Source organism: Mobula birostris, chromosome 1 (genome assembly GCF_030028105.1).
Source record: "Mobula birostris isolate sMobBir1 chromosome 1, sMobBir1.hap1, whole genome shotgun sequence".
Taxonomy (NCBI): Eukaryota; Metazoa; Chordata; class Chondrichthyes; order Myliobatiformes; family Myliobatidae; genus Mobula; species Mobula birostris.
The window spans coordinates 2,394,917-2,421,946 of NC_092370.1; the positions used below are offsets into that span (position 1 = coordinate 2,394,917).

At 41.5% G+C, this 27,030-nt stretch overlaps 1 protein-coding gene across 11 annotated transcripts in view; it reads right to left on the reverse strand.

Moving 5' to 3' along the window:
* Positions 1-27,030, reverse strand: part of LOC140194236 (UDP-N-acetylglucosamine transporter TMEM241 homolog) — a 214,513-nt gene that overhangs the window by 143,946 nt on the left and 43,537 nt on the right. For all 11 annotated transcript variants that reach the window (XR_011885167.1, XR_011885163.1, XM_072251704.1 and 8 more), the window contains exons 9-10: positions 5,219-5,261; positions 2,157-2,192 (exon numbers count right to left, since the gene is read on the reverse strand). Coding sequence is in view for 9 of the 11 variants with exons in the window: in XM_072251704.1 (XP_072107805.1) it covers positions 2,157-2,192; positions 5,219-5,261 (79 nt within the window). In the remaining 2 variants the exon portion in view is untranslated. The remainder of the gene's footprint in view (positions 1-2,156; positions 2,193-5,218; positions 5,262-27,030) is intronic.

Sequence of the window (27,030 nt, forward strand, 5' to 3'; positions counted from 1 at the left end):
ATTTAGCTTCCTGAGTACTTTCTCTGTCGTAATTGTGACTGTGCACACTTCTCTTCCCTGCCTTGAGTGTCCGGTATACTGCTGATGTCTTCCTCAGTGAAGATTGATACAAAATACTCGTTCAGTTCCTCCGCCATCTCCTTATCTCCCATTACAATTTCTCCAGCATCATTTTCTATCAGTCCTATATCTACTCTCACCTGCTCTTACTCTTTCTATACTTGAAAAAGCTTTTAGTATACTCTTTGGTATTATTTGCTAGCTTCCTTTCATAGTTAATCTTTTCCCTCTTAATGACCTTCTTAGTTTCCTTTTGTAAGCTTTTAAAAACTTCACAATCCTCTGTCCTCCCACTAATTTTTTGTTTCCTTGTATGCCCTTTCCTTTGCTTTAACTTTGGCTTTGACTTCTCTTGTCAGCCATGGTTGCATCCTTTTTCCATTCGAAAATTTCTTCTTTTTTTGGAATATACCTGTCTTGCACCTGTCCTATAGATTTGCTAAGTATGTCCGCAAGAAAAAGAATCTCAGGGTTGTCTGTGGTGACCTGTATGTACTTTGATGATTTTTACTTTAAGCTTTTCATATGCTACACATTGGAAACCAGACGGCCAAGTCTCAATGGCTTCTGTAAGTTGGGCAATATAACCTGTGCTTAAGCAATGAAATCTGATGATCAAATCGTCTCAGAATTAGGGTCAGGAACTGATGGCCATTACTGCAATGAACAGAATGGGGAAGATACACAATCCCAGTGAAGCTGCCTTGTTCTTGGCTTTGATGGTCAGCCAGTTGTTTCTCTCTCCTCGGTGCTGCTTGACACTTATGACTGTGTGGCTAAGCACAGCTCCAATGCCATATTCAAATTTGCTGACGACACCACAGGGTGAATCTAAAGTAGTGACAAATCAGCATATAGGAGGGAGACTGAAAATCTGGCTGGGTGGTGCCACAATAACAATCTCACTCAATGTCAGCGAGATCAAAGAGCTGATTATTGACTTCAGGAGGAGGAAACCAGCGGTCTGTGAACTAGTCCTCACCTGAGGATCAGAGATGGAGAGGGTCCTTGGTGTAATCATTTCTTCGGTCCTGTCCTGAGTGCAGCATGTGAGAGCAATTATGAAGAAAGCATGGCAGCACCTCTGCTTCTTCAGGACTTTGTGATGATTCGGCATGACATCTAAAACTTTGAAAAGCTTCTAAAGATGTGTGGTGGAGAGTACATTGACTGGGTGCATCACAGCCTGATATGGAAAATCATACAGCCCAGCCCATCACAGGTAAAGCCCGCCCCACCACTGAGCACATATACAGGGAGCACTGTCACAGGAAAACAGCATCCATCATCAGTGACCCCCTCCACTGTCTTGCTCTCTTCTCACTGCTGCCATCAGGAAGGAGGTACAGGAGCCTCAGGACTCACACCAACAGGTTCAGGAACAGTTATTATCCCTCAGCCATCAGGCTCTTGAACCAGAGGGGACAACTTCACTTGCCACATCACTGAACTGTTCCTACAACCTATGGACTCACTTTCAAGGACTCTTCATCTCATGTTCTCAATATTTATTCCTTATTTATTTATTATTGTTGCTTCTGCTGTTTTTTATTTGTACAGTTTGTCATCTTTTGCACACTGGTTGTCTGCCCTGTTGTGCTCTTTCATTGATTCGATTATGGTTATTGGATTTATTGAGTAAGCTTACAAGAAAATGAACCTCAAAGCAAATATCTACTTCGATAATAAATTTAGTAGATGATAAAAGGCATAGTGGATAGCCAAAGACTTTTTCCCAGGGTGGAAATGGTTAACATGAGGGAGCAGAATTTTAAGGTGATTGGAGAAAATTATAGCGAGGATGTCAGAGGTAGTTTTTTTTTTTACACGGAGTGGTGGGTGTGTGAAAAATGCCTGCCATGGGTGGTGGTAGAGGCAGATACATTAGCTCCATTTAAGAGACTCTCAGATGGCCACATGGATGACAGAAAAACGGAGGGTTATGCAGGAGGGAAGGTTTAGGTTGATCTTGGAGCAGGTGAAGAGTTTGGCACAATATCGTGATCAAAGGGCTTGTACTGTACTGTAATGTTCTATGAAACAATACACAAGCTAGGAAATTTTTCAGCCAATGTGTTGAGTCAATTGATATTTACCTGTAAAGGTAGCTGAGGTACTGTTGCTCAAGTTCGCTGAAAGAGAAAAACAGAACTTCAATCGCTTTCTACGTTAGTATTTCCATTAGCAAAGGAGGTCACAAGCACACCAATATAATCAATTAATTCCTTATGACAAATCCAAGTATTTCTGCTATAATAAACATTCCCATAATGTGAGCTTGATATAAGATGACCTACAAATTACCAGTTACTAAGTTAATTGGTTATTGTAAATTGTCCAGTATCGCCAAATAAATAAAATAAATAAACTAAATTAGGAACACGATGTGAGCTGAATTGTTTATCATACAATTTTGATTGGGAACTGGAGAATCAAATAACAGTTACTTTGGAAAATGACAAGCAAAAAAAAAGCTGTCTTGAAGCAATAACCTGTCTCCACTGTCTCTCAAAAAGTCAGGCTGCTAGCTTCACTGAGGAAGCAAAGAGAACATTGAAGAAATCGACAAGACGGACTTTTAACATTGTAAACCAGTGGGTTGTTGTTACGTCTCTGCTCGCTGTGAAAATGGGGGACACCTCCCTCTCCCTTACCAGGGAGAAAGAGAGCCTTTGGTTTGTTGATGGTCGGATGAAATGTGAAGCTTTTGGGGTAACTTTGGTCTGTGCCTTTGCTATTGCTTAGCACACGCTTGGGCTCGGTGATAGTACCGATGCCTCACTAGCACCCGGCATGAGTAGCAATCCTGAGATCACGTTCCCAGGAGGTCCTGTCCTTAACAGCACACATCTCCCTGAACTCCCTTTGCAGAACCCCATCACTCGTCCTCCCAATGTCATTGGTACCTACACAAATCACGACCTCTGGCTGTTCACTCTCCCTCTTAAGAATGCTGAAGAGTTGACCCGACATGTTCCGGACCCTGGCACCTGGGAAGCAACATACCATCCAGGAATCTCTTTCTAGCCCACAGAACCTCCTGTCCGTACCCCTAACGAAACCGCTATCACCACAGCACGCCTCTCATCTCTCCTTCCCTTCTGAGTCACAGAGGCAGACTCAGTGCCAGAGACTTGATCGCTGTGACTTTCCTGTGTCAGGTAAAACCCCCAAACAGTGTAAATGTTGCTGGGGAAGTAGACAACAGGGGTGCCCTGCACTGGCTTCTCTGACAGTCGCCAGATTACCTAGATTAGTTTTGTTATTCGACAGATAAATATTGCCCCTGGGTCAATGGGAAGGGTTCCCACAGCTCTTCTTCAGCTTAGAAGTATGGAATATTGCTATGTTGAGAGGGTGGGGTCAAGGATCAGCAGCTTGGACAGTGCAGCATTCCTCCTGCACTGTATAGGGACATCATCCTGGAATTATCCATCAGGACATCTTCAAAAGACAGCATCGTCATCTCCTTCTTACCTCTTCTCAAAGTCAAAGTAAATTTATTATCAAAGTAATTGGCAGAGGTTGATAGATTATTGATTAGTCAGGGCATGAAGGGATACGGAAGAAAAGTAGGAGATTGGGGCTGAGAAGAAAAAGGATCAGCCATGATGACATGGTGGAGCATACTCGATGGGCCAAATGACCTAAGTCTGCTACTATATCTTATGGTCATAAATCCTTTCCCCTTCCTAAATGTCACATATTTTCCTGTGTCTAGTACATTGGGTATAACTACCTTTCTGTATGTCCTATCAATCACCCCGTCAGCCTCCCGAATGATCTGGAGTTCATCCAGTTCCAGCTCCAACTCCTTAACGCGATCTGTTAGAAGCTGCAGCTGGATGCACTTCTTGCAGTTGTAGTTGTCAGGGACACTGTAGTTCTCCTTGCCTTCTCACATCCTGCAAGAGCAGCATTCAACTACGCCTGGTATCTCTAGAGTCTTAACTGAGCAGACATAAAGAAGGAAGGGAATAAAACTTTACCGGAGCTTTTTTTTTGCCTTCTCTGACTGAAGCCTTGAAGAGCTAAAGCCTCACCACTCTGTCTCTGTTCACTCAGACGATGGCCATTGCAACGATGACTGCTGTGCTTTCCCACCTTCCTTTAACTTGCTCTTGCTAATCAATCCCAAACACTGATCGGTCACTGTCAGAGTTCAATTACACCACTGCGATTCGCTGCTGCCTTTTTCAATACGTCAGTGGACCTGAGTGAAATCCACTCCTCTCAAACTCTGGATCTCCAGATTGGTCTTTGGTCAGAGCTCAAATAAGCTGCCGTGATCTGCTGCTGCATTTTTCTACTTGGTTAGTGGACCGGAGTGAAATCCCCTCCATGCAAATTTCTGATGTTTGTCACAAATTTTTTATGTTTCAAATGGTTGCTGGTTAGGGCACAATTAAGCTGCTGTGATCTGCTGCTGCTTTTTCTACTTGGGCAGTGAATTTCCCTCCTCGCAAACCTCTGATGTCCGAGTTGGTCGCTGGTCAGAGCTCAATTAGTGTGATGTGCATTCATCAACAGACCAGGCCTGATTAATAGTCCTTGACCTGAAACATTCACTCAGTTTCTCTCCGTACAGAGTCTACCTCATCCTTCCAGCACTTCCTGCTTCCATTTCAGATTCCAGCAACTTCAGTGTCTTTTGCATTTCAAAACTACTTTCACGGTTGAAATTCTTCCAAATTTTTCAAAATTTGAAAACAGTATTTTAAGAACTTTTAAGAAGAGTATTTTAATAACTCTGTGCTGATTGGTAGCACAGCGATTAGTGTATCGCTGTAACAGTGCCAGCAACCTGTGTTTAACTCCTGCCACTGCCTATCAGGAGTTGGTACGTTCTTTCCGTGACCACGGGGCTTTCCTCCAGGCACTCTGGTTTCCTCCCACAGTACAAAGACTGTAAGGTTTGTATGTTAGTTGGTCACATGGCTGTAACTGGGGGTTGGGGTGGGGGTGGGCTTGTTGGACTAGAAGGGCCTGTTACTGTACTGTGTCTCTAAATAAATAAAATCATAAGTACATACATTATTTTATTAATGACCTGAAACAAAGAAGAAATAACAGGTACAATCCGACTAGCTCCTCATTGGTGACCAGGAAACGGAACAACTTCGAATGTTGAACTGCTCTGTGTACTGTACTATTTTACCTTAGTGCACAAGACTTTAACTTCTGAAATACTTTGTATCCACCTGCAAGAAAAGAACACAGAATGTGAACTCTGATAGTTCTCATATGATTTTATACAAGAACAGAAATGTCAATTTTCCCAAGTAAGAAATCTGCGTTTGACAAGCCCAACCAGACAAAGCAGCAAAAAGAAGTAAACTATTGGTACATGCTTTGTGGCAACTTTAACAAATTACTACCAGTTACATTATATCTATTCATAATAAAAATCTCATTACCCCATATACATGTAGGTTAGTCAAAGTTATATTGACATATACTAATTTATTACAGAAAAAGAGTCTAACCCTTACCGAGACTGATAAAAGGTAAAGTACCTTCTCGTATAATAAAAATTAGTAATAGCCAACATCTAAATTTAAACAACGAATTGAGGGTATTGAAAGTTTTGAAAATAATTCAGAAAGGGTCCCCACAATGTTTGAAAGACTTGACGAGATTCAGAAATTGAACAACGAATCTTCTCTATATCTAAGCATGACATAACATTGCATAACCATTGAGCATAAGTAGCAGGAGAAACATCTTTCCATTTAAACAAATTACTGACATAAAAAAAATGACTAACTCTTATTTCAAATACAGCTGGTGTAATGTGCCAATTTGGATAAATGCAACACCGATCCGTACATCCGTACACATAGATAATCCAGGCTGTAGACTTCTATGATTCACAAAGATTCTGCAGACAATTGTAGGACTTACTGAGTACCTCCAGCAGATTGTTTACTGATCTGGAGCAAGATGCTCAATTTCCCTAGATAACACCGGTAACTTTAAACTCCTTGGTATTATCATATCAGAGGATCTGTCCTGGGTCCATGACAAACAATGCACAACTGCACCTCTGCTTTCTTAGAAGTTTGTGCAGATTTGGCACGTCAGCTAAAATTTTGACAAACTTCCACAGATGCACAGTGGAGAGCATCCTGACTAGTACAGAAACACGGATGTCCAGAAATGGTAAAGCCTACAAGAGGTCCATCGGGGTAAAGCCCTTCCCATCACTGAGTACATCTACATGGGGCACAATCACAGGAAAGCAGCATCTAGGACCCCCACCATCTAGGCCTTCCTGCAGGTTCAGGAACAGTTATACTCTTCAACCATGAGGCTCCTGAACTGGTGCAGATAACTTCAATCAACTTCACTCTGAACAGATTCCTCAACCTATGGATTCACTATTAAGGAATCAACAAGTCAGGTTCTCAGTATTCTTTATTTTATTTATTTGCACATTTTGTCTTCTTTTGTATATTTGTCAGTCTTTGATTATGTATAATTTTTCTTAAATTCTAGTGTACTTCTTTATTTTCCTGTAAATGACTACTAGAAAATGAATCTCTATTTTGCCATCTATCAACTTTTTTGACAATTCTGGTTGATTTTTAAAAATACTCCCAAACACCAGGCTTATGATCTTTGGTAACCTTGCCACCATTGTAATTTCTGATTGCAAGACCCTGTTGGACATTGGCATTGTAGAATAATGCTGTCCAATTCACTGGTTCATTGGTGAGACGAACAGTGGGGCAGCTGCCTGACCTCGGTCTGGGCACTCATGCTGGAGCTGCCCAGGGGAGGACACATTAGAGGCGGTGAGGCGCAGCGGGCATCCATGCTCTGCTGGGGGCTAATCTCTCTCGTACTTCCCTCCAATGTTCACTCGGTGGAAAACAAGCTGGATTGTGTTTGTTTGTCTGCAGCTGCACTAGCACGTGATGAGGAACTGCTGTGGGCTTGTTTTTGCAGAAGCATGGTTCTATGACAACATCCCACGCACCATCAATCTAAAGGAAATGACATTCAGGGACTTGGGCTATACTTTTGATGTGATTGTATGTTTTTTTTCTACGTCGGGCAGCTGGGGCTCGTCAGCCTTGGACGGCAGGAGAAGGTAAACTCTGATTTTAAACCTCCGCTGCCTTGCGGCCATACCAACCCACGGGAAAGGCTTCGGGAGTAAACCCTGAGGATGAAGTCCGGAGCTGGGGTCCCTAAGGCAGTTTGATGTTATTTACAACTTCACTCTGGCAACCTCTGTAACGACACTGGTGCCAAGCTGTATTGGCGCTTGCCCTTCCGTTGGACTACATCGGTGATGTGGAGAGAGGGACCCACTGCATGGACAACAGTCGGTTCTTCAAATCTTGTGCCCTGGAGACATAGTCCACCAGAGGCGCAAACCCATTATCCTCTGGGATCGACGGCTGCCTACAATGTTTTTCGACTATCATAATTATATGTGCTATATATGTTTTGTGCAGTGTGTGACTACTGTTTTGCACCTTGGATTCAGAGGCACACTGTTTTGTTTGGCTGTATTCACATGCATTCTTTTATGGTTGAATGATAATTACACTTGACCTTGACTGGTCTTGAACTTGAACTGTCTCTACAGCCACAACTATGTAGCTAAGCACAGCTCAAACACCATCTAAAAATTAGCCGATAACACCACTGTTGTTGGCAGAATCTCAGATGGTGATAAGGAGTACAGGGGTGAGATAGATCAGCTGGTCAAGGACATTTTCAACCTCTCACTGCTAAAGGCGGAAGGCCCACTTGCTTCAAAAAGGCAACAATTATACCAGCGCCAAAGAAGAATAATGTGAGCTGCCTTAATAACTATTGTCCAGTAGCACTCATAAATACAGTGATGAAATGCTTTGAGAGATTGGTCATGACCAGACTGAACTCCTGCCTCAGCAAGGAACTGGACCCACTGCAATTTGCCTTTCGCCACAATAGGTCAACGGCAGACACAATCTCAACGGCTCTTCACATGGCCTTAGATCATGTGGACAATACAGACAATCCTATGTCAGGATGCTGTTCGTCAACTATAGTTCAGCATTTAACACCATCATTCCCAAAATTATGATTGAGAAGTTGCAGAACCTGGGCCTCTGTACCTTCCTCTGTAATTGGATCCTCGACTTCCTAACTGGAAGACCACAGTCTGTGCGGATTGGTGATAATATCTCCTAATCGACAATCAACACTGGTGCACCTCAAGGGTGTGTGCTTAGCCCACTACTCTACTCTCTATATACTCATGACTGCATAGCTCAAATACCATCTTCAAATTTACTGATAATACAACCATTGTTGGTAGAATCTCAAGTGGTGACGAGAGGGTGTACAGGAGCGAGATATACCAACGAGTGAAGTGGTGTCGCAGCAACAACCTGGCACTCAACGTCTGTAAAACAAAAGAGCTGATTGTGGACTTCAGGAAGGGTGAGGAGCACATATCAATCCTCATAGAGGGATCAGAAGTGGAGAGAGTGAACAGTTTCAAGTTCCTGGGTGTCAAGATCTCTGAGGACCTAACCTGGTCCCAACATATCAATGCAGCTATAAAGAAAGCAAGACAGCGACTATACTACATTAGGAATTTGAAGAAATTTGGCATGTCAACAAAAACACTCAAAAACTTTTATAGATGTACTGTGGAGAGCATTCTGATAGGCTGCATCACTGTCTGGTATGGAGGGGCTACTGCACAGGACTGAAAGAAGCTGCAGAAGGTTGTAAATCTAGTCAGCTCCATCTTGGGTACTAGCTTACAAAGTATCAAGGACATCTTTAGGAAGCAGTGTCTCAGAAAGGCAGCGTCCATTATTAAGGACCCCCAGCAACCAAGGCATGCCCTTTTCTCATTCTTACCATTAGATAGGAGGTACAGAAGCCTAAAGCAGTGGTCCCCACCCTCCAGGCCGCGGACCGATACATTGCCGCGAAGCATGCAGTGGTGCAGCGGTAGCCGGGAGGCATCCAGCACATCTTTAAGAAAAAAGCCGCAATAAACAAGCTAATTAATTAGGTGCCGCCCGGCACGTAAATGTTGGCCCAGATCAGAGGTGATTGCCGATTGCATTGCCTCTGATCTGGGCCGACATTTAGGTGCTGGGCAGCACCTAATTAATTAGCTTGTTTATTTCGGCTTTTTTCTTAAAGATGAGCTAGGTGCGTTCCAGCCACGCTGCACCACTGCATGCTTCGCGGCAATGTATCGGTCCGCAGCCCGCAGGGTGGGGACCACTGGCCTAAAGGACACACTCAACGATTCAGGAACAGCTTCTTCCCTACTGCCATCCGATTCCTAAATAGACATTAAACCTGTGAACACTACCTCACTTTTTCAATATACAACATAGAACACAGAATAGTACAGCACAGAACACGCCCTTCGGCCCACAATGTTGTGCCAACCCTCAAACCCTGCCTCCCATATAACCCCCCACCTTAGATTCCTCCATATACCTGTCTAGTAGTCTCTTAAACATCATGAGTGTATCTGCCCCCACCACTGACTCAGGCAGTGCATTCCACGCACCAACCACTCTCTGAGTGAAGAACCTTCCTCTAATATCCCCCTTGAACTTCCTACCCCTTACCTTAAAGCCATGTCCTCTTGTATTGAGCAGTGGTGCCCTGGGGAAGAGGTGCTGGCTATCCACTCTATCTATTCCTCTTATTATCTTGTACACCTCTATCGTGTCTCCTCCCATCCTCCTTCTCTCCAAACAGTAAAGCCCTAGCTCCCTTAATCTCTGATCATAATGGATACTTTCTAAACCAGACAGCATCCTGGTAAATCTCCTCTGTACCCTTTCCAATGCTTCCACATCCTTCCTATAGTGAGGCGACCAGAACTAGACACAGTACTCCAAGTGTGGCCTAACCAGAGTTTTATAGAGCTGCATCATTACATCGCGACTCTTAAACACTGTCCCTCGACTTATGAAAGCTAACACCCCGTAAGCTTTCTTAACTACCCTATCCACCTGTGAGGCAACTTTCAGGGATCTGTGGACATGTACCCCCACAGCCCTCTGCTCCTCCACACTACCAAGTATCCTGCCATTTACTCTGCCTTAGAGTTTGTCCTTCCAAAGTGTACCACCTCACACTTCTCTGGGTTGAACTCCATCTGCCACTTCTCAGCCCACTTCTGAATCCTATCAATGTCTCGCTGCAATCTTCGACAATCCTCTACACTACCTACAACAACACCAACCTTTGTGTCGTCTGCAAACTTGCCAACCCACTCCTCTACCCCCACATCCAGGTCGTTAATAATAATCACGAAAAGTAGAGGTCCCAGAACTGATCCTTGTGGGACACCACTAGTCACAATCCTCCAATCTGAATGTACTCCCTCCACCACAACCCCCTGCCTTCTGCAGGCAAGCCAATTCTGATTCCACCTGGCCAAACTTCCCTGGATCCCATGCCTTCTGACTTTCTGAATAAGCCTACCGTGTGGAACCTTGTCAAATGCCTTACTAAAATCCATATAGATCACATCCACTGCACTACCCTCATCTATATGCCTGGTCACCTCCTCAAAGAACTCTATCAGGCTTGTTAGACACGGTCTGCCCTTCACAAAGCCACGCTGACTGTCCCTGATCAGACCATGATTCTCTAAATGCCCATAGATCCTACCTCTAAGAATCTTTTCCAACAGCTTTCCCACCACAGACATAAGGCTCACTGGTCTATAATTATCCGGACTATCCCTACTACCTTTTTTGAACAAGGGGACAACATTCGCCTCCCTCCAATCCTCCAGTACCATGCCCGTCGACAACGAGGACATAAAGATCCTAGCCAGAGGTTCAGAAATCTCTTCCTTCGCCTCGTCGAGCAGCCTGGGGAATATTCCATCAGGCCCCTGGGACTTATCCGTCCTAATGTATTTTAACAACTCCAACACCTCCTCTCCCTTAATATCAACATACTCCAGAATATCAACCTCACTCATATTGTCCTCACCATCATCAAGTTCCCTCACATTGGTGAATACCGAAGAGGAGTATTCATTGAGGACCTCGCTCACATCCACAGCCTCCAGGCACACCTTCCCACCTTTATCTCTAATTGGTCCTACCTTCACTCCTGTCATTCTTTTGTTCTTCACATAATTGAAGAATGCCTTGGGGTTTTCCTTTACCCTACTCGCCAAGACCTTCTCATGCCCCCTTCTTGCTCTTCTCAGCCCCTTCTTAAGCTCCTTTCTTGCTTCCCTGTATTCCTCAATAGACCCATCTGATCCTTGCTTCCTAAACCTCATAAGACCATAAGACAAAGGAGCAGAAGTAGGCCATTCGGCCCATCGAGTCTGCTCCGCCATTTTATCATGAGCTGATCCATTTTCTCCTATTTAGTCCCACTCCCCTGCCTTCTCACCATAACCTTTGATGCCCTGGCTACTCAGATACCTATCAATCTCTGCCTTAAATACACCCAATGACTTGGCCTCCACTGCTGCCCATGGCAACAAATTCCATAGATGAATTCATGTGTGCTGCCTTCTTCCACCTGACTAGATTTTCCACCTCACTTGTCACCCATGGTTCCTTCACCCTACCATTCTTTATCTTCCTCACCGGAACAAATTTATCCCTAACATCCTGCAACAGATCTCTAAACATCGACCACATGTCCATAGTACATCTCCCTGCAAAAACATCATCCCAATTCACACCTGCAAGTTCTGGCCTTATAGCCTCATAATTTGCCCTTCCCCAATTAAAAATTTTCCTGTCCTCTCTGATTCTATCCTTTTCCATGATAATGCTAAAGGCCAGGGAGTGGTGGTCACTGTCCCCCAGATGCTTACCCACTGAGAGATCTGTGACCTGACCCGGTTCATTACCTAGTACTAGATCTAGTATTGCATTCCCCCTAGTCGGCCTGTCCACATACTGTGACAGGTATCCATCCTGGACACACTTAACAAACTCTGCACCTTCTAAACCCTTGGAACTAATCAGCTGCCAATCAATATTAGGGAAGTTAAAAGTCACCCACGATAACAACCCTGTTATTTTTACACCTTTCCAAAATCCTTAAAATTCCAGTTAGGCTTGGACTGTCTCTACAGCCACAACTGTGAAGCTAAGCAAAGCTCAAACACCATCAAAAAATTTGCAGATAACGCCATGGTTGTTGGCAGAATCTCAGATAGTGATAAGGAGGCGCGTAGGAGTGAGATAGATCAGCGGGTTTGGTGGTGTCACAACAACAACCTTGCACTCAAGTAAGACCAAGGAATTGTGGACTTCAGGAAAGGAAAGTTGAGGGAACATACACCAGTTCTTTTCGAGGAATAAGCAATGGAAAGGGCGAACAGCTTCAAGTTTCTAGGCATCAACATCTCTGAAGACCTACCCTGGGCCAAACATATTGATGCAATTACAAAGAAGGCACATCAGCAGCTATATGTCTGAGAAAATTTGGTATGTCACCAAACACACTAATAAATTTCTAAAGATGTACTGCAGACAGCATTCCAACTGGTTAACACAAAATAATCTGCAGATGCTGGGGTCAAAGCGACACTCACAACACGCTGGAGGAACTCCGCAGGTCGGGCATCATCCGTGGAAACGATGAGTTGACGTTTCGGGCCGGAACCCCTCATCAGGACGAAGGGTTCCGGCCCAAAACGTCGACTCATCGTTTCCACGGATGCTGTCCAACCTGCTGAGTTCCTCCATCGTGTTGTGAGTGTTTATTCTAACTGGTTGCATCACTGCACAGGATCAGAAAAAGATACAGGAGGTCGCAGGCTCAGCCAGCTCCATCATGGAGGAAAGTGGGTCCCTCCTGTCTTCTCCTATCATTTCGGATCTCCCCCTCCTGTCTTCTCCTGTCATTTCGGATCTACCCCTCCCCCTCTCAAATCTCTTACTAACTCTTCCTTCAGTTAGTCCTGACGAAGGGTTTTGGCCCGAAATGTCGACTGTACCTCTTCCTAGAGATGCTGCCTGGCCTGCTGCATTCACCAGCAACTTTTATGTGTGTTGCTTGAAATTCCAGCATCTGCAGATTTCCTCGTGTTTGCGTTTTTAAATTTCTCAACATATCTCAGTGATATTAAACCTGATTCTGATCTGATTCTGGAAGAGTCTGTTTCTAAGCAGTGCAGTCATTTTATTCCTTAAGGGTATTTACATTATTAGAGAACTATGAGGAATGTATTGAAATGTTTTCATTAGGGAGACTAGGCCTGTCTGTAAATGGAGTAGCAGCACTTCTGTGCTGCCATTAGTTTTGTTACTTTCCCCCTAGTTTAAGCTTCGGATTTAAAACTTTAATTTGCTGATTCTTGAGGGGGAACAATATGTCTACGAGGAGCGGGAAGAACTTGTCTGAACCTAGTGACAAAGGCAGTGGAAAAGGAAAGATGCAAAAGGAAAGATCTGATGAAATGCCACCATGGGCTGAAGATATGGTTCGGACACTGAATTCAATTAAAGACCAGAATGGGTCAATCAAAGACCAACTGGAAAAGAATAGTAATGAAATGAAGTCATTTCTGGGAAAACTTAAAGACTTGGAAACTCAAGTTATTACATATGAAGAGGAATTGAAGATAACTAAGCAAAAATTGTTCGAAGCTACAACTCGTTTGGAAAGATATCAAAATAAGATTATAGACCTGGAAACTAGGTCTTGCCGAAGGAATATACGAATTGTTGGGCTGCAAGGAGCCGAAGATGGAGATTTAACTGCTTACTTTGGTAAGCGTTCTCATACCTTATTTCCTACCATATTATCACAATCGCCTACTATAGAAAGAGCGCACAGAGCTTTTACTTCGAAATCTAAAGATCCAAATAAACTAAGGTCTGTTTTGGTTTGTTTTCATCACTTTAAAATTAAAGATCAAATAATGCCACAGGCAAGAAAACAGGGAGTTTTTAGATTTAAGGAATCTGAGCTCCATTTTTATGAGGATTATCCGAAGGAGGTAATGGAACAAAGATCAAGATTTGTTCTGGTAATGAAACAGGCATATGATAAGAAACTGTTTCTTTCCTTGTGTTACCCAACAAGAATTAAAGTTTTTCCTCTTAACCCTCCTCCTCGTACATTTTTTGATCCAAAACCTGCACTGGAGTTCGTTCTAACTATACCTGCTGCAGCTGCCAAATGAACTGTCTGAAAGGTTGTTTGGCTCTCTGTATATTATTGGCATTTCGGAAAGAAGATTTATGAAGGTTACTTGGACATTTCATTGCAAGACTATTAAAAGAAGATAAGGGGATTTGTTCATTATTGCATATCATTGGTTTTGTTGGAAAGAAGATCTATGGTTCAAGTATGACTGTTTAAATGGTTACTCCGACATTCGACGGAGAAAAAGAAGATAAAGGGACTTGTTCCTTTAACCTAATATCTGGTTTGATGTCTTTTTTTGTTTCTTTCTTAATTAATTAATTGGTAGTTTTTCCTACTAACGGGGCTTCCTTTTATATACATATATATATTTAGGGGAGTGTTCAACTACTTATGATATTACTAATTGGCATTTTCGAAAATTTAGTTGGGTTAATTATGCTACTAACTTTTTTTCTGCTTTATTATAGCATCTTATAACCGAATTTAAAGGTTTTTTTTAGGGATTTAATGTTAAATTTTAAAATGGTGCTGGTTTTTCTTTTTAAGAGATAACATTATTTTGGTTCTTTCTTGTTTAAAAAAAGATTAAATATAAATATGAGATAGCTTGTAGATGCTGGAATGTAAACACTTTCCTTTGTTGTGACTTTATTGTTCCTCTTACAAGGTCAGTCTTTTTTTTAAACTGGGGGAGGGAGAGAGAGAGAATTTTTAAAAATTTTTTTGTACAGACAGAGCGGCCCCTGGCTTCGTATTCTATCATAGGTTGCTTGCCTTTTCTCGGGCTATGGGGGGAGGAGGGTGGGGTTAGAGTTAGGGGTTTTTCCCATTGGGTGGTTCCGGAGCATGTGTGTTTTCTGTGTGGTTGTATTCTTCATCGCCGCCATTTTTGATCATCCCGTATTGGTATGTGCTCTACACATGTGTAAAGTAGAATAAAATTATAGTATGGTATTTAAACAGATTAATGTAATAAGTTGGAATGTACGTGGTTGGAATCATCCTATCAAACAAAAAAAGACTTTTAAAATCATTAACCGATTCCAACCTGATATAATTTTTGCTCAAGAGACACATATCAGGGTGGGAGATCAAAACAGATTTTTTGAGTGGTGGGGGGGTTTGCAGTTTCACTCCACTTCGCAGAGTAAAACAATAAAGTATGGCTATGACTAAAACTAAGGGTGTGTCCATCTTTATTAAATCCAATATATTTACTCAAGGGGATATTGAGTCAGATTTTAATGGCAGATTTTTAATTGTTAAAGGAGTGATCTGTAACAGAAAAGTTGTTTTGATCAATTTGTACGGTCCTAACAAGATGATCCTTTTTTTACAAACGTTTTTGCTTTACTGCCTGATTTAAATGAATATATGTTAATAATGGGTCGGGATTTTAACTGTTGTTTAAATCTTTTGATTAACAAGAGCCCAACCAATCAGCAATTTCCAAATCGCTCCATGTAACTTATTAATTCCTTTTTGCCTGATTTTGGATTGATTGAATTATGGAGGTATCTGCACCCCGATAACAGAGAATATTCTTTCTTTTCACATGCTTATAAAAAATATTTGAAGATTGATTATATTATAATTGATCCTCGCTTCTTGCCTAGTTACGGATTGTGAATATGACGCTATTGCTATATCTGATCATGCGCCTCTGAGTTTGTCTTTTGAATTTGATGATGTCATTCTTGCCCGCCCACCATGGTGCATGTCTCAGACATTATTGCAAAACTCTGACTTTGTCAGTTTCATTGAAACCCAGATAAAAGAATTTTTTCTTTTTAATGATATGGGGGCACATCCAAATTAATCATATGGGATACATTTAAAGCATTTTTACGTGGTCAGATCATTTCTTATTCAGCTAAGCTTAAAAAACAGACTAAAGAAGAATTAGATAAGATTTCAAAACAAATTAAAGAGATAATATTTATGCAATTCCCCCAAATAATGATTTATTCAAACAAAGGGTGGAACTTCAATCACAATATAACCTATTATTAACTCATCCTATTGAAGGCTATTTGCTTAAGTTAAAGAGCTAATTTATAAGTTTGGAGATAAAAATAACAAACTGCTTGCATCTGAATTAAAAACGGCTACAGCCAAAAGGCAAATTTTGAAAATTCGTAGGAAAGATAGCACCCTGGCCTGGGAATATGAAGAAATTAATAAGAATTTTCAAGATTTTTATACTGAACTTTATAAATCTCAATGTCCAGTAGATTCTTCTAAAATGAATGCTTTCTTCAGAAAGATTGCTCTTCTTAAAATTTCTGTTGAGGATCAAAAACTCTTGATGCCCAGATTACTGACACCGAAATTCATAAAGCTATTTTTTCAATGCAATCTGGTAAGGCCCCTGGACTCGATGGCTATCCTGTAGAATTTTATTAAAAATTAGGAAGAGTGCTTTCTCCGTATATGTTGGAAGTGTTTAAAGATTCTTTTGTTAAAGGTGATTTACCCTCTACTTTCTATGAGGCTTCTATTTCTTTACTTCTTAAAAAGGATAAAGATCCTACTGATTGTGCCTCATATAGACCTATTTCATTATTGAATGTCGATGCTAAGATACTGTCAAAGATAATGGCCAATCGGTTGGAGAATATTTTGGGTAAAATTACTTTTAAAGATCAAACAGGCTTTATAAAGGGTCGTTATTCTTTTTCAAATGTTCGGAGATTATTTAACATTATATATCCGTCCTCTTTTAAAACTCACTGAAGATGTGTCCAGAAGCATCAGTAGATGTATGTACACAGCAGAAAACTCCACAATACGTCGTCTCTTTGGATGCTGAAAAAGCGTTTGATCGAGTCGAATGGAAATATTTATTTAACATTTTAGAGAAATTTGGCTTTGGTGTTAATTTTAATAACTGGATTAGAATGATATATAAAACTTCTATTGCTACTGTTATTACTAATAACTGTAGGTCCCCTTATATTCAGCTTTTCACAGGAGATAAGGCAAGGTTGTCCATTAAGCCCTTTGTTATTTAATTTAATATTAGAACCCCTTGCTATTGCTCTTCATGAAGCTAAATATATTTATGGGATTTTTGTGAATGAGATCTCTCTTTACGCTGACGATTTATTGGTTTATATACCTAATCCTGAGGAAATCTATTCCTGCCTTGCTAAAATTATTTAATGAATTTGGAGATTTTTCAGGATATAAAATAAATTTTAGTAAAAGTGAATTATTTCCTTTAAATGAATCTGTTTCTATACATGAAATACTCCTTTCAAAGTCATGGATTCTTCTATGAAGTATATATTTAGTAGATGGAGTCCACTTACATTTTCACTTGTTGGTCGCATCCATATAGTCAAAATGATGATCTTACCAAAATTTTTATATTTATTTCAGAATATCCCTGTTTTTTTGACTCAGAAGTTTTTTGATCGGATTGATTCTATTATTTTATCTTTTATTTGGAATAATAAAAGACCAAGAATTAGTAAATGTCACTTTCAAAAGTTGAAAAGGATGGAGGTCTCGCTTGGCCTAATTTAAGAATGTACTACTGGGCTGTTAATGTGTGATACATGTCCTTTTGGTTATATTGGGTTGATAAGAACGATCGGCCAATTTGGGTAGACTTGGAATTGAAAGCTGTAAAAAGTTTTATTTAACCTCGTTACTGGGAACTGCTTTACCTATACTATTAGCTAAAGCTGCTAATTTAAACTTATGCCCTGTGTTTAAGCATTCTTTACAAACTTGGCTCCAGTTCCGCAATTTTTTTAATCTTAAAAAATTTAAATTTTGTAGTTTAATTTATTGAAATTACTTTTTTAAGCTTTCTTTGAGTGATCCAATTTTTTTACTTTGGAAAAATAAAGGTATTAATTCTTTTTCGGATTTATTTAAAGAAGATAGACTGATGTCTTTTGAACAATTAGTTCATAAATATTCTCTCTCATACTCACACTTTTTACAATACTTTCAAGTTAGACATTTCTTACAAAAATATTTAAGTAACTTTCCTTACAATATTGGACGCTGACCTGTTAGATACTATTATGAGTATGAACCCTTCAATAAAGGGTTCCATAGGAAGAATTTATAATTTACTATTACAATGGGATAAGTGTCCTTTATTTAAGATTAAACAAGATTGGGAAAAGGAACTTAATTTGACTTTTATGACGGAGGATTGGACGCGGATTCTGAAGCTGGCTAACTCTTCTTCGATCTGTGCTAGTCATTTACTGATTCAATTTAAAATTGTACATCGTTACCATATGACAAAGGAGAGATTGTCTAAAATATTTCCTAATGTTGATAGTTATTGTGATAGATGTAAAACTGTGACAGCTACACTGACACACATGTATTGGTCTTGTTCTATACTGGAACAGTCCTGAAGTCAGTTTTTTTGACAATTTCTAAAGCACTTAAAATTAATTTACAACCTAACAAATTAACTGTTTTTTGGAATAATTCCACAAAATATCCGTGGTATTTCTGTGTCTGACCAACATGTTATTGCATTTGTTACATTGATAGCTAGGAAGGCCATTTTTTTGTTTGATTTTGAGAAAAGGTGGGGTTCATTTGCTCGTTATTATCATTTGAGTTAATTGATAGATTTCCTCCACGATCTAATTGTAAATTTTTGGTACTTTTTTTTTCTTGCTGGCAGTTTGATGTTTGTCTTTAGAAGCTTTTTGTACGACGCATGGCTCTGAGGTTGAACACGTAATGGGGTTTTTATTTCCCACTTTTTCTTGCTTAGTAGGGGTTTTTATTTAATCACCAAAATTTTTTCAATCTTTAAAATAATGCTTTTTTTCTTGAGACATTGTAAGTGTTGCTTTCTTCGATGTACTCATGTTAATTTTGGATAATAATAATATTTAAAAAGAAAGAAATGTTTTCATTGTTTATCTACCTTCATACATTTTAATTAAAATTTCCAATTTATTGCAGTCCTCTGGTATTCAGCAACCTATTGCTTTACAGCCCAGTCTACCTTCATCACAACAAATGTCCCAAGATATTTCTCAGGACCACTGGCCAACAAAGTCTAAAGATCAGAACACAAGAACAAAAGAAATAGGAGCAGCGGTAGGTCATCTGGCCCATCGAGCCTGCTCCGCCACTCAATCATGGGCTGATCCAATTCTTCCAGTCATCCCCACTCCCCTGCTTTCATCCCATGCCCTTCGATGCCCTGGCTAATCAACAACCTATCTAGCTCTGCCTTAAATACACCCAATGACTTGGCCTCCACAGCCACTCGTGACAACAAATTCCACAGATTTATCACCCTCTCAATAAAGTAATTTCACCGCATGTCAGTTCTAAAAGGATGTCCTTCAATCCTGAAGTCATGGCCTCTTGTCCTAGAATCCCCTACCATGGGAAGTAACTTTTCCATGTCTAATCTGTTCAGGCCTTTTAACATTTGGAATGCTTCTATGAGATCCCCTCTCATTCTCCAGAACTCCAGGGAATACAGCCCAAGAGCTGCCAGACTTCCTCATATGGTAACCCTTTCATTCCTGCAATCATTCTCGTGAATTTTCTCTGAACCCTCTCCAATGTCAGTATATTCTTTCAAAAATAAGGAGCCCAAAACTGTACACAATACTCCAAGTGTGGTCTCACGAGTGCCTTATAGAGCCTCAACATCACATCCCTGCTCTTATATTCTATATTTCTAGAAATGAATGCCAACATTGCATTCGCCTTCTTCACAACCGACTCAACCTGGATTGCTTAAGACAAATGTAGGTCCCCTACAGACAGAAACAGGTGAATTGATTATGGGGAGCAAGGACATGGCAGACCAATTGAATAACTACTTTGGTTCTGTCTTCACCAAGGAGGACATAAATAATCTTCCGGAAATAGTAGGGGACAGAGGGTCTAGTGAGATGGAGGAACTGAGGGAAATACATGTTAGTAGGGAAGTGGTGTTAGGTAAATTGAAGGGATTAAAGGCAGATGAATCCTCAGGGCCAGATGGTCTGCATCCCAGAGTGCTTAAGGAAGTAGCCCAAGAAATAGTGGATGCATTAGTGATAATTTTTCAAAACTCTTTAGATTCTGGACTAGTTCCTGAGGATTGGAGGGTGGCTAATGTAACCCCGCTTTTTAAAAAAGGAGGGAGAGAGAAGCCGGGGAATTATAGACCGGTTAGCCTAACATCGGTGGGGGGCTAGAGTCAGTTATCAAAGATGTGATAGCAGCACATTTGGAAAGCGGTGAAATCATCGGACAAAATCAGCATGGATTTGTGAAAGGAAAATCATGTCTGACAAATCTCATAGAATTTTTTGAGGATGTAACTAGCAGAGTGGATAGGGGAGAACCAGTGGATGTGGTATATTTGGATTTTCAAAAGGCTTTTGACAAGGTCCCACACAGATTAGTGTACATACTTAAAGTACATGGTGTTGGGGGTATGGTATTGATGTGGATGGAGAATTGGTTGGCAGACAGGAAGCAAAGAGTGGGAATAAACTGGACCTTTTCAGAATGGCAGGCAGTGACTAGTGAGGTACCGCAAGGCTCAGTGCTGGGACCCCAGTTATTTACAATATATATTAATGACTTAGATGACGGGATTAAATGCAGCATCTCCAAGTTTGTGGATGACATGAAGCTGGGCGGCTGTGTTAGCTGTGAGGAGGATGCTAAGAGGATGCAGGGTGACTTGGATAGGTTAGGTGAGTGGGCAAATTCATGGCAGATGCAATTTAATGTGGATAAATGTGAGGTTATCCACCTTGGTGGCAAAATCAGGAAAACAGATTATTATCTGAATAGTGGCCGATTAGGAAAAGGGGAGGTGCAATGAGACCTGGGTGTCATTATACACCAGTCATTGAAAGTGGGCATGCAGGTACAGCAGGTGGTGAAAAAGGCGAATGGTATGCTGCCATTTATAGCGAGAGGATTCGAGTACAGGAGCAGGGAGGTACTACTGCAATTGTACAAGGCCTTGGTGACACCACACCTGGAGCATTGTGTGCAGTTTTGGTCCCCTAATCTGAGGAAAGACATTCTTGCCATAGAGGGAGTACAAAGAAGGTTCACCAGATTGATTCCTGGGATGGCAGGACTTTCATATGATGAAAGACTGGATCGACTAGGCTTATAGTCGTTGGAATTTAGAAGATGGAGGGAGGATCTTATTGAAACGTATAAAATCCTAAAGGGATTGGACAGGCTAGATTCAGGAAGATTGTTCCTGATGTTGGGGAAGTCCAGAACGAGGGGTCACAGTTTGAGGATAAAGGGGAAGCCTTTTAGGACCGAGATGAGGAAAAACTTCTTCACGCAGAGAGTGGTGAATCTGTGGAATTCTCTGTCACAGGAAACAGTTGAGGCTAGTTCATTGACTATATTTAAGAGGGAGTTAGATATGGCCCTTGTGGCTAAAGGGATCAGGGAGTATGGAGGGAAGGCTGGTACAGGGTTCTGAGTTGGATGATCAGTTATGATCATACTGAATGGCGGTGCAGGCTCGAAGGGCCGAATGGCCTATTCCTGCACCTATTTTCTATGTTAACCTTTAGGGTATCTTGCACAAGGACTCCCAAGTCCCTTTGTATCTCTGCATTTTGAATTCGCCCATCTAAATAATAATCTGAGCAACACACATCAAAGTTGCTGGTGAACGCAGCAGGCCAGGCAGCATCTCTAGGAAGAGGTACAGTCGATGTTTCAGGCCGAGACCCTTCGTCAGGACTAACTGAAGGAAGAGTTAGTAAGAGATTTGAAAGTGGGAGGGGGAGGGGGAGATCCAAAATGATAGGAGAGGACAGGAGGGGGAGGGATGGAGCCACGAGCTGGACAGGTGATTGGCAAAGGGGATATGAGAGGATCATGGGACAGGAGGTCTGGGGAGAAAGACAAGGGGGGGGGAACCCAGAGGATGGGCAAGGGGTATAGTCAGAGGGACAGAGGGAGAAAAAGGAGAGTGAGAGAAAGAATGTGTGTATAAAAATAAATAACGGATGGGGTACGAGGGGGAGGTGGAGCATTAGCGGAAGTTAGAGAAGTCGATGTTCATGCCATCAGGTTGGAGGCTACCCAGACGGAATATAAGATGTTGCTCCTCCAACCTGATGTTTGCGTAAATAATAATCAGCCAGTTTATTTCTTCCACCAAAGTGCATGACCTTACACTTTCCAACATTGTATTTCATTTGCCACTTCCTTGCCCAGTCTTCTAAATTATCTAAGTCTCTCTGCAGGCTCTCTGTTTCCTCAGCACTACCCGCTCTTCCACCTATCTTTGTATCATTGGCAAATTTAGCCACAAATCCATTAATACTGTAGTCCAAATTATTGTTATACGTCGTAAAAAGCAGCAGTCCCAACACCAACCCCTGTGGAACTCCACTGGTAACCAGCAGTCAGTCAGAATAGGATCCCTTTATTCCCACTATGTTTTCTGCCAACCAACCAATGCTCCACCCACGCTAGTAACTGCCCTGTAATTCCACGTACTCTTATCTTGCTAAGCAGCCTCACGTGTGGCCCCTTGTCAAGGGCCTCCTGAAATTCCATGTACGCCATATCGACTGCATCTCCTCTGTCTACCCTTCTTGTAATTACCTCAAAGAATTGCAGTAGGCTTGTCAGGTAGGATTTTCCTTTCAGAAAACCATGCTGTCTTTGGCCTATCTTATCATGTGCCTGCAGGTACTTCATAATCTCATCCCTAACAACTTCCCAATCACTGACATCAGGCTAACAGGTCTATAGTTTCCTTTCTGCTGCCTCCCACCCTTCTTAAATAGCAGAGTGACATTTGCAATTTTCCAGTCATCCGGTACAATGCCAGAATCTATTGATTCTTGAAAGATCATTGTTAATGCCTCAGCAATCCCTCTAGCTACTTCCTTCAGAACCCGAGGGTGCATTCCATCAGGTCCAGGAGATTTACCCACCCTCAGACCATTAAGCTTCCTGAGCACCTTCTCTGTCGTAAATTTCACTGCACGAACATTCACTTCCCTCACACTCTTGAATGTCCAGTATACTGCAAACATCTTCCACTGTGAAGACTGATGCATTCAGTTCCTCTGCCATTTCTGCATCTTTCATTACAATATCTTCAGCGTCATGTTTTATTGGTCCTATATCTACCCTCAACTCTCTTTTACCCTTTATATACTTAAAAAAGCTTTTTTTAAAATCATGGCTGATCTGACCATGGACTCATCTCCACCTACCTGCCTTTTCCCCATAACCCTTAATTCCACTACTACGCAAAAATCTATCCAATCTTGTCTAACATATATTTACTGAGATAGCCTCCAATGCTTCATTGGGCACAGAATTCCACAGATTCACCACCCTCGGGGAAAAGCAGTTCCTCCTCATCTCTGTCCTAAATTTATTTCCACAAACTTTGAGGCTATGTCCCCTAGTTCTAGGCTCACTTAACGGTAGAAACAACTTTCCTGGCTCTATCTTATCTACCCCTTTCATAATTTTATATGTTTCTACAAATTCTCCTCTCATTCTTCTGAATTCCAGTGAGTACAGTCCCAGGCAACTCAATCTCTCCTCATAGTCTAACCGCTTCAACTCTGAAATCAACTTGGTGAACCTCCTCTGCACCGCCTCCAAAGTGAGTATATCCTTCAAGTAAGGAGACCAGAACTACACAAGCATTCCCAAGTCCTTCTGCACAGCTGCATGCTGCTATTTTTTTAACCATTAAAATAATAACCTGCCCTTCCATTTTTTCCTTCCGAAGTGGATGACCTCACATTTACCAGCATTGTACTCCATCTGCCAGACTCTTGCCCTCTCACTTAAGCTAACTATATCTCTCTGCAGACTCTCCATATCTTCTACCAAATGTGCTTTTCCACTCAATTTAGTGTCATCAGCAAACTTACTTGGTCCCCTCTTTCAGATCGTTAATGAATATCATGAACAGTTATGGCCCCAGCACTGACCCCTGTGGCACACTGCTCACCACTGATTGATTGCCAACCAGAGAAACATCCATGTATCTGAACTCTCTGCTTTCTATTGGTCAACCAATTCTCTATCAATGCTAATACATCACCCGAAACTCTATGCATTCTTATCTTATGGATATGTCCCTTGTGTGGCACCTTATCGAATGCTTTCTGGAAATCTAAGTAAATAATTTGCTCCCCTCTTTAAGAAATAAAATGGAGGATCTTGAAATTCAGCTACAGATTAACAAATATGATGTTGTGGCCATCTCTGACACTTCACTAAAGGATGGCTGCCATTGGGAGTTGAATGTCCAAGGATATATGGTATATTGGAAAGATAGGTTAGTATGCAGGGGGGCTGGTGTGACCCTGTGTTTAAAAAATAATATTAAATCATTAGAAAGGGATGACATAGGATCGGAAGATGTAGAGGCTTTACGGGTTGAGTTAAGAAATGGCAAGGGTAGAAGGACCCTAAAGACAATTGTATACAGGCCTTCAAACAGCAGCGGGATGTGGATTATAAATTACGGCAGGAGAAAGAAAAGGCGTGTCAGGAGGGCAATGTCATGATAATCGTTGGGGATTTTAACATGAAAGTGGATCAGGAAAACCATGTCAGTACTGGACCTCAGGATATCAAATTTGTAGAATGTCTAAGGGATGGCTTTTCAGAACAGCTTGTTGTTGAGCCCACTAGGGGATCAGCTGTGCTGGATTGGGAGTTGTGCAATGATCTGGAGGTGATAAGAGAGCCTAAGGTTAAGGAACCTTAAGAATGGTGATCACAATATGATTGAGTTCACTTTGAAATTTGAGAAGGAGAAACTAAATTCCAATGTGTCAGTATTTCAGTGGAATAAAGGAAATTACAATGGCATGAGAGAGGAACTGGCCAAAGTTGACTTGAAAGGGACACGAGCAGAAAGGACAGCAGAGCAGCAATGGCTGGAGATACTGCGAAAAATGAGGGAAGTGCAAGACAGATATATTCCAAATAAGAAGAAATTTTCGAATGGAAGAAGACCATAAGACATAGGAGCAGAATTAGGCCATCTAGCTCATCGAGTCTGCTCCACCATTCAATCATGGCTGATCCTTCTTCTATCTCCTCCTCAACCCCATTTCCCGGACTTCTCTCCATAACCTTTGATGCCATGTCCAATCAAGAACCTATCAATCTCTACCTTAAATACACTCAATGACCTGGCCTCACTGCATGTGGCAACAAATTCCACTAATTCACCACCCTCTAGCAAAAGAAATCTCGCCACATTTGTTTTGAAAGGGCACCTCTCTATCCTGAGGCTATGCCCTCTTGTCCTAGAATCGCCCACCATGGGAAACATCCTTTCCACAACTCTCTGTCCAGGCCTTTCAACATCCGAAAGGTTTCAATGAGAACCCCCCCTCATCCTTCTAAATTTCAGCAAGTACAGACCCAGAACCATCAAGCGGTACTCGTTTGATAAACCTTTAATTTCTGGAATCATCCTTGTGAACCTCCTCTGGACCATCTCCAAAGCCAGCACATCTTTTGGAAGATGAGGGGGCCAAAACAGTTCAAGGTGAGGCCTCACCAGTGTCTTATAAAGCCTCAGCATCCCATCCCTGCTCTTGTATTCTAGACCTCTTGAAATGAATGTTAACATGATATTTGCCCTCCTCACCACTGACTCAACTTGCAAGTTAACCTTAAGGGTGTTCTGCACAAGGACTCCATGATCCCTCTGCATCTCAGATTTCTGGATTTTCTCCCCATTTAGAAAATAGTCTGCACATTTATTTCTGCTACTAAAGTGCATGATCAAGCATTTTCCAACATTGTATTTCATTTGCCACTTTTTTGCCCATTCTCCTAATCTGTCTAAGTCCTTCTGCATCCTACCTGTTTGCTCAACACTACCTGCCCCTCCATCAATCTTCATATCACTTGCAAACTTGGCAGCAAAGCCACCTATTCCATCATCTAAGTCATTCATATACAGCATAAAAAGAAGTGGTCCGAACACAGACCCCTGCGGAACACCACAAGTCACTGGCAGCCAACCAGAAAAGGATCCTTTTATTTCCACTCGCTGCCTCCTACCAATCAGTCAATGCTATAACCATGTCAGTAACTTTCCTGTAATGCCATGGGCTCTTAACTTGGTAAAGCAGCCTCATATGTGACACTTTGTCAAAGGCCTTCTGAAAGTCCAAGTATACAACACTCACAGCATCCCCTTTATCTATCCTACTTGTAATCTTCTCAAAGAATTCCAACAGGTTCATCAGGCAGAATTTTCCTTGGAACAAACCATGCTGACTTTATACTATTCCTGTTGTGTTACCAAGTACTCCATCACTTCATCCTCAACAATTGACTCTAACATCTTGTCAACAACTGAGGTCAGGCTAACTGATCTATAATTTCCTTTCTGCTGCCTTCTTCCTTTCTTGAAGAGTGTAATAACATTTGCAATTTTCCAGTCCTCTGGCACCATGCCAGAGTCCAATGATTCTGGATACTACCGTGGATGACAAGTGAAGTCAGAACCAAAGTAAAAGCAAAAGAGAGGGCATACAGGAAGCCAAAGCTAGTGGGAAGATAGAGGGTTGGGAAGCTTTTAAAAACTTGCAGAAGAAAACTAAGGTCATTAGGAAGGAAAAGATGAATTATGAAAAGAAGCTGGCGACTAATATCAAAGAAGACACTAAAAGCTTTTTTAAAGAATATAAAGAGTAAAAGAAAGTTGAGGGTAGATATAGATATATAGCTATATATAGGACCAATAGAAACTGACGCTGGAGATATTGTAACGAGAGATGCAGAGATGGCAGAGGAATTGAATGCGTATTTTTCATCAGTCTTCACAGTGAAAGACAGCTGCAGTATATCGGACATTCAAGA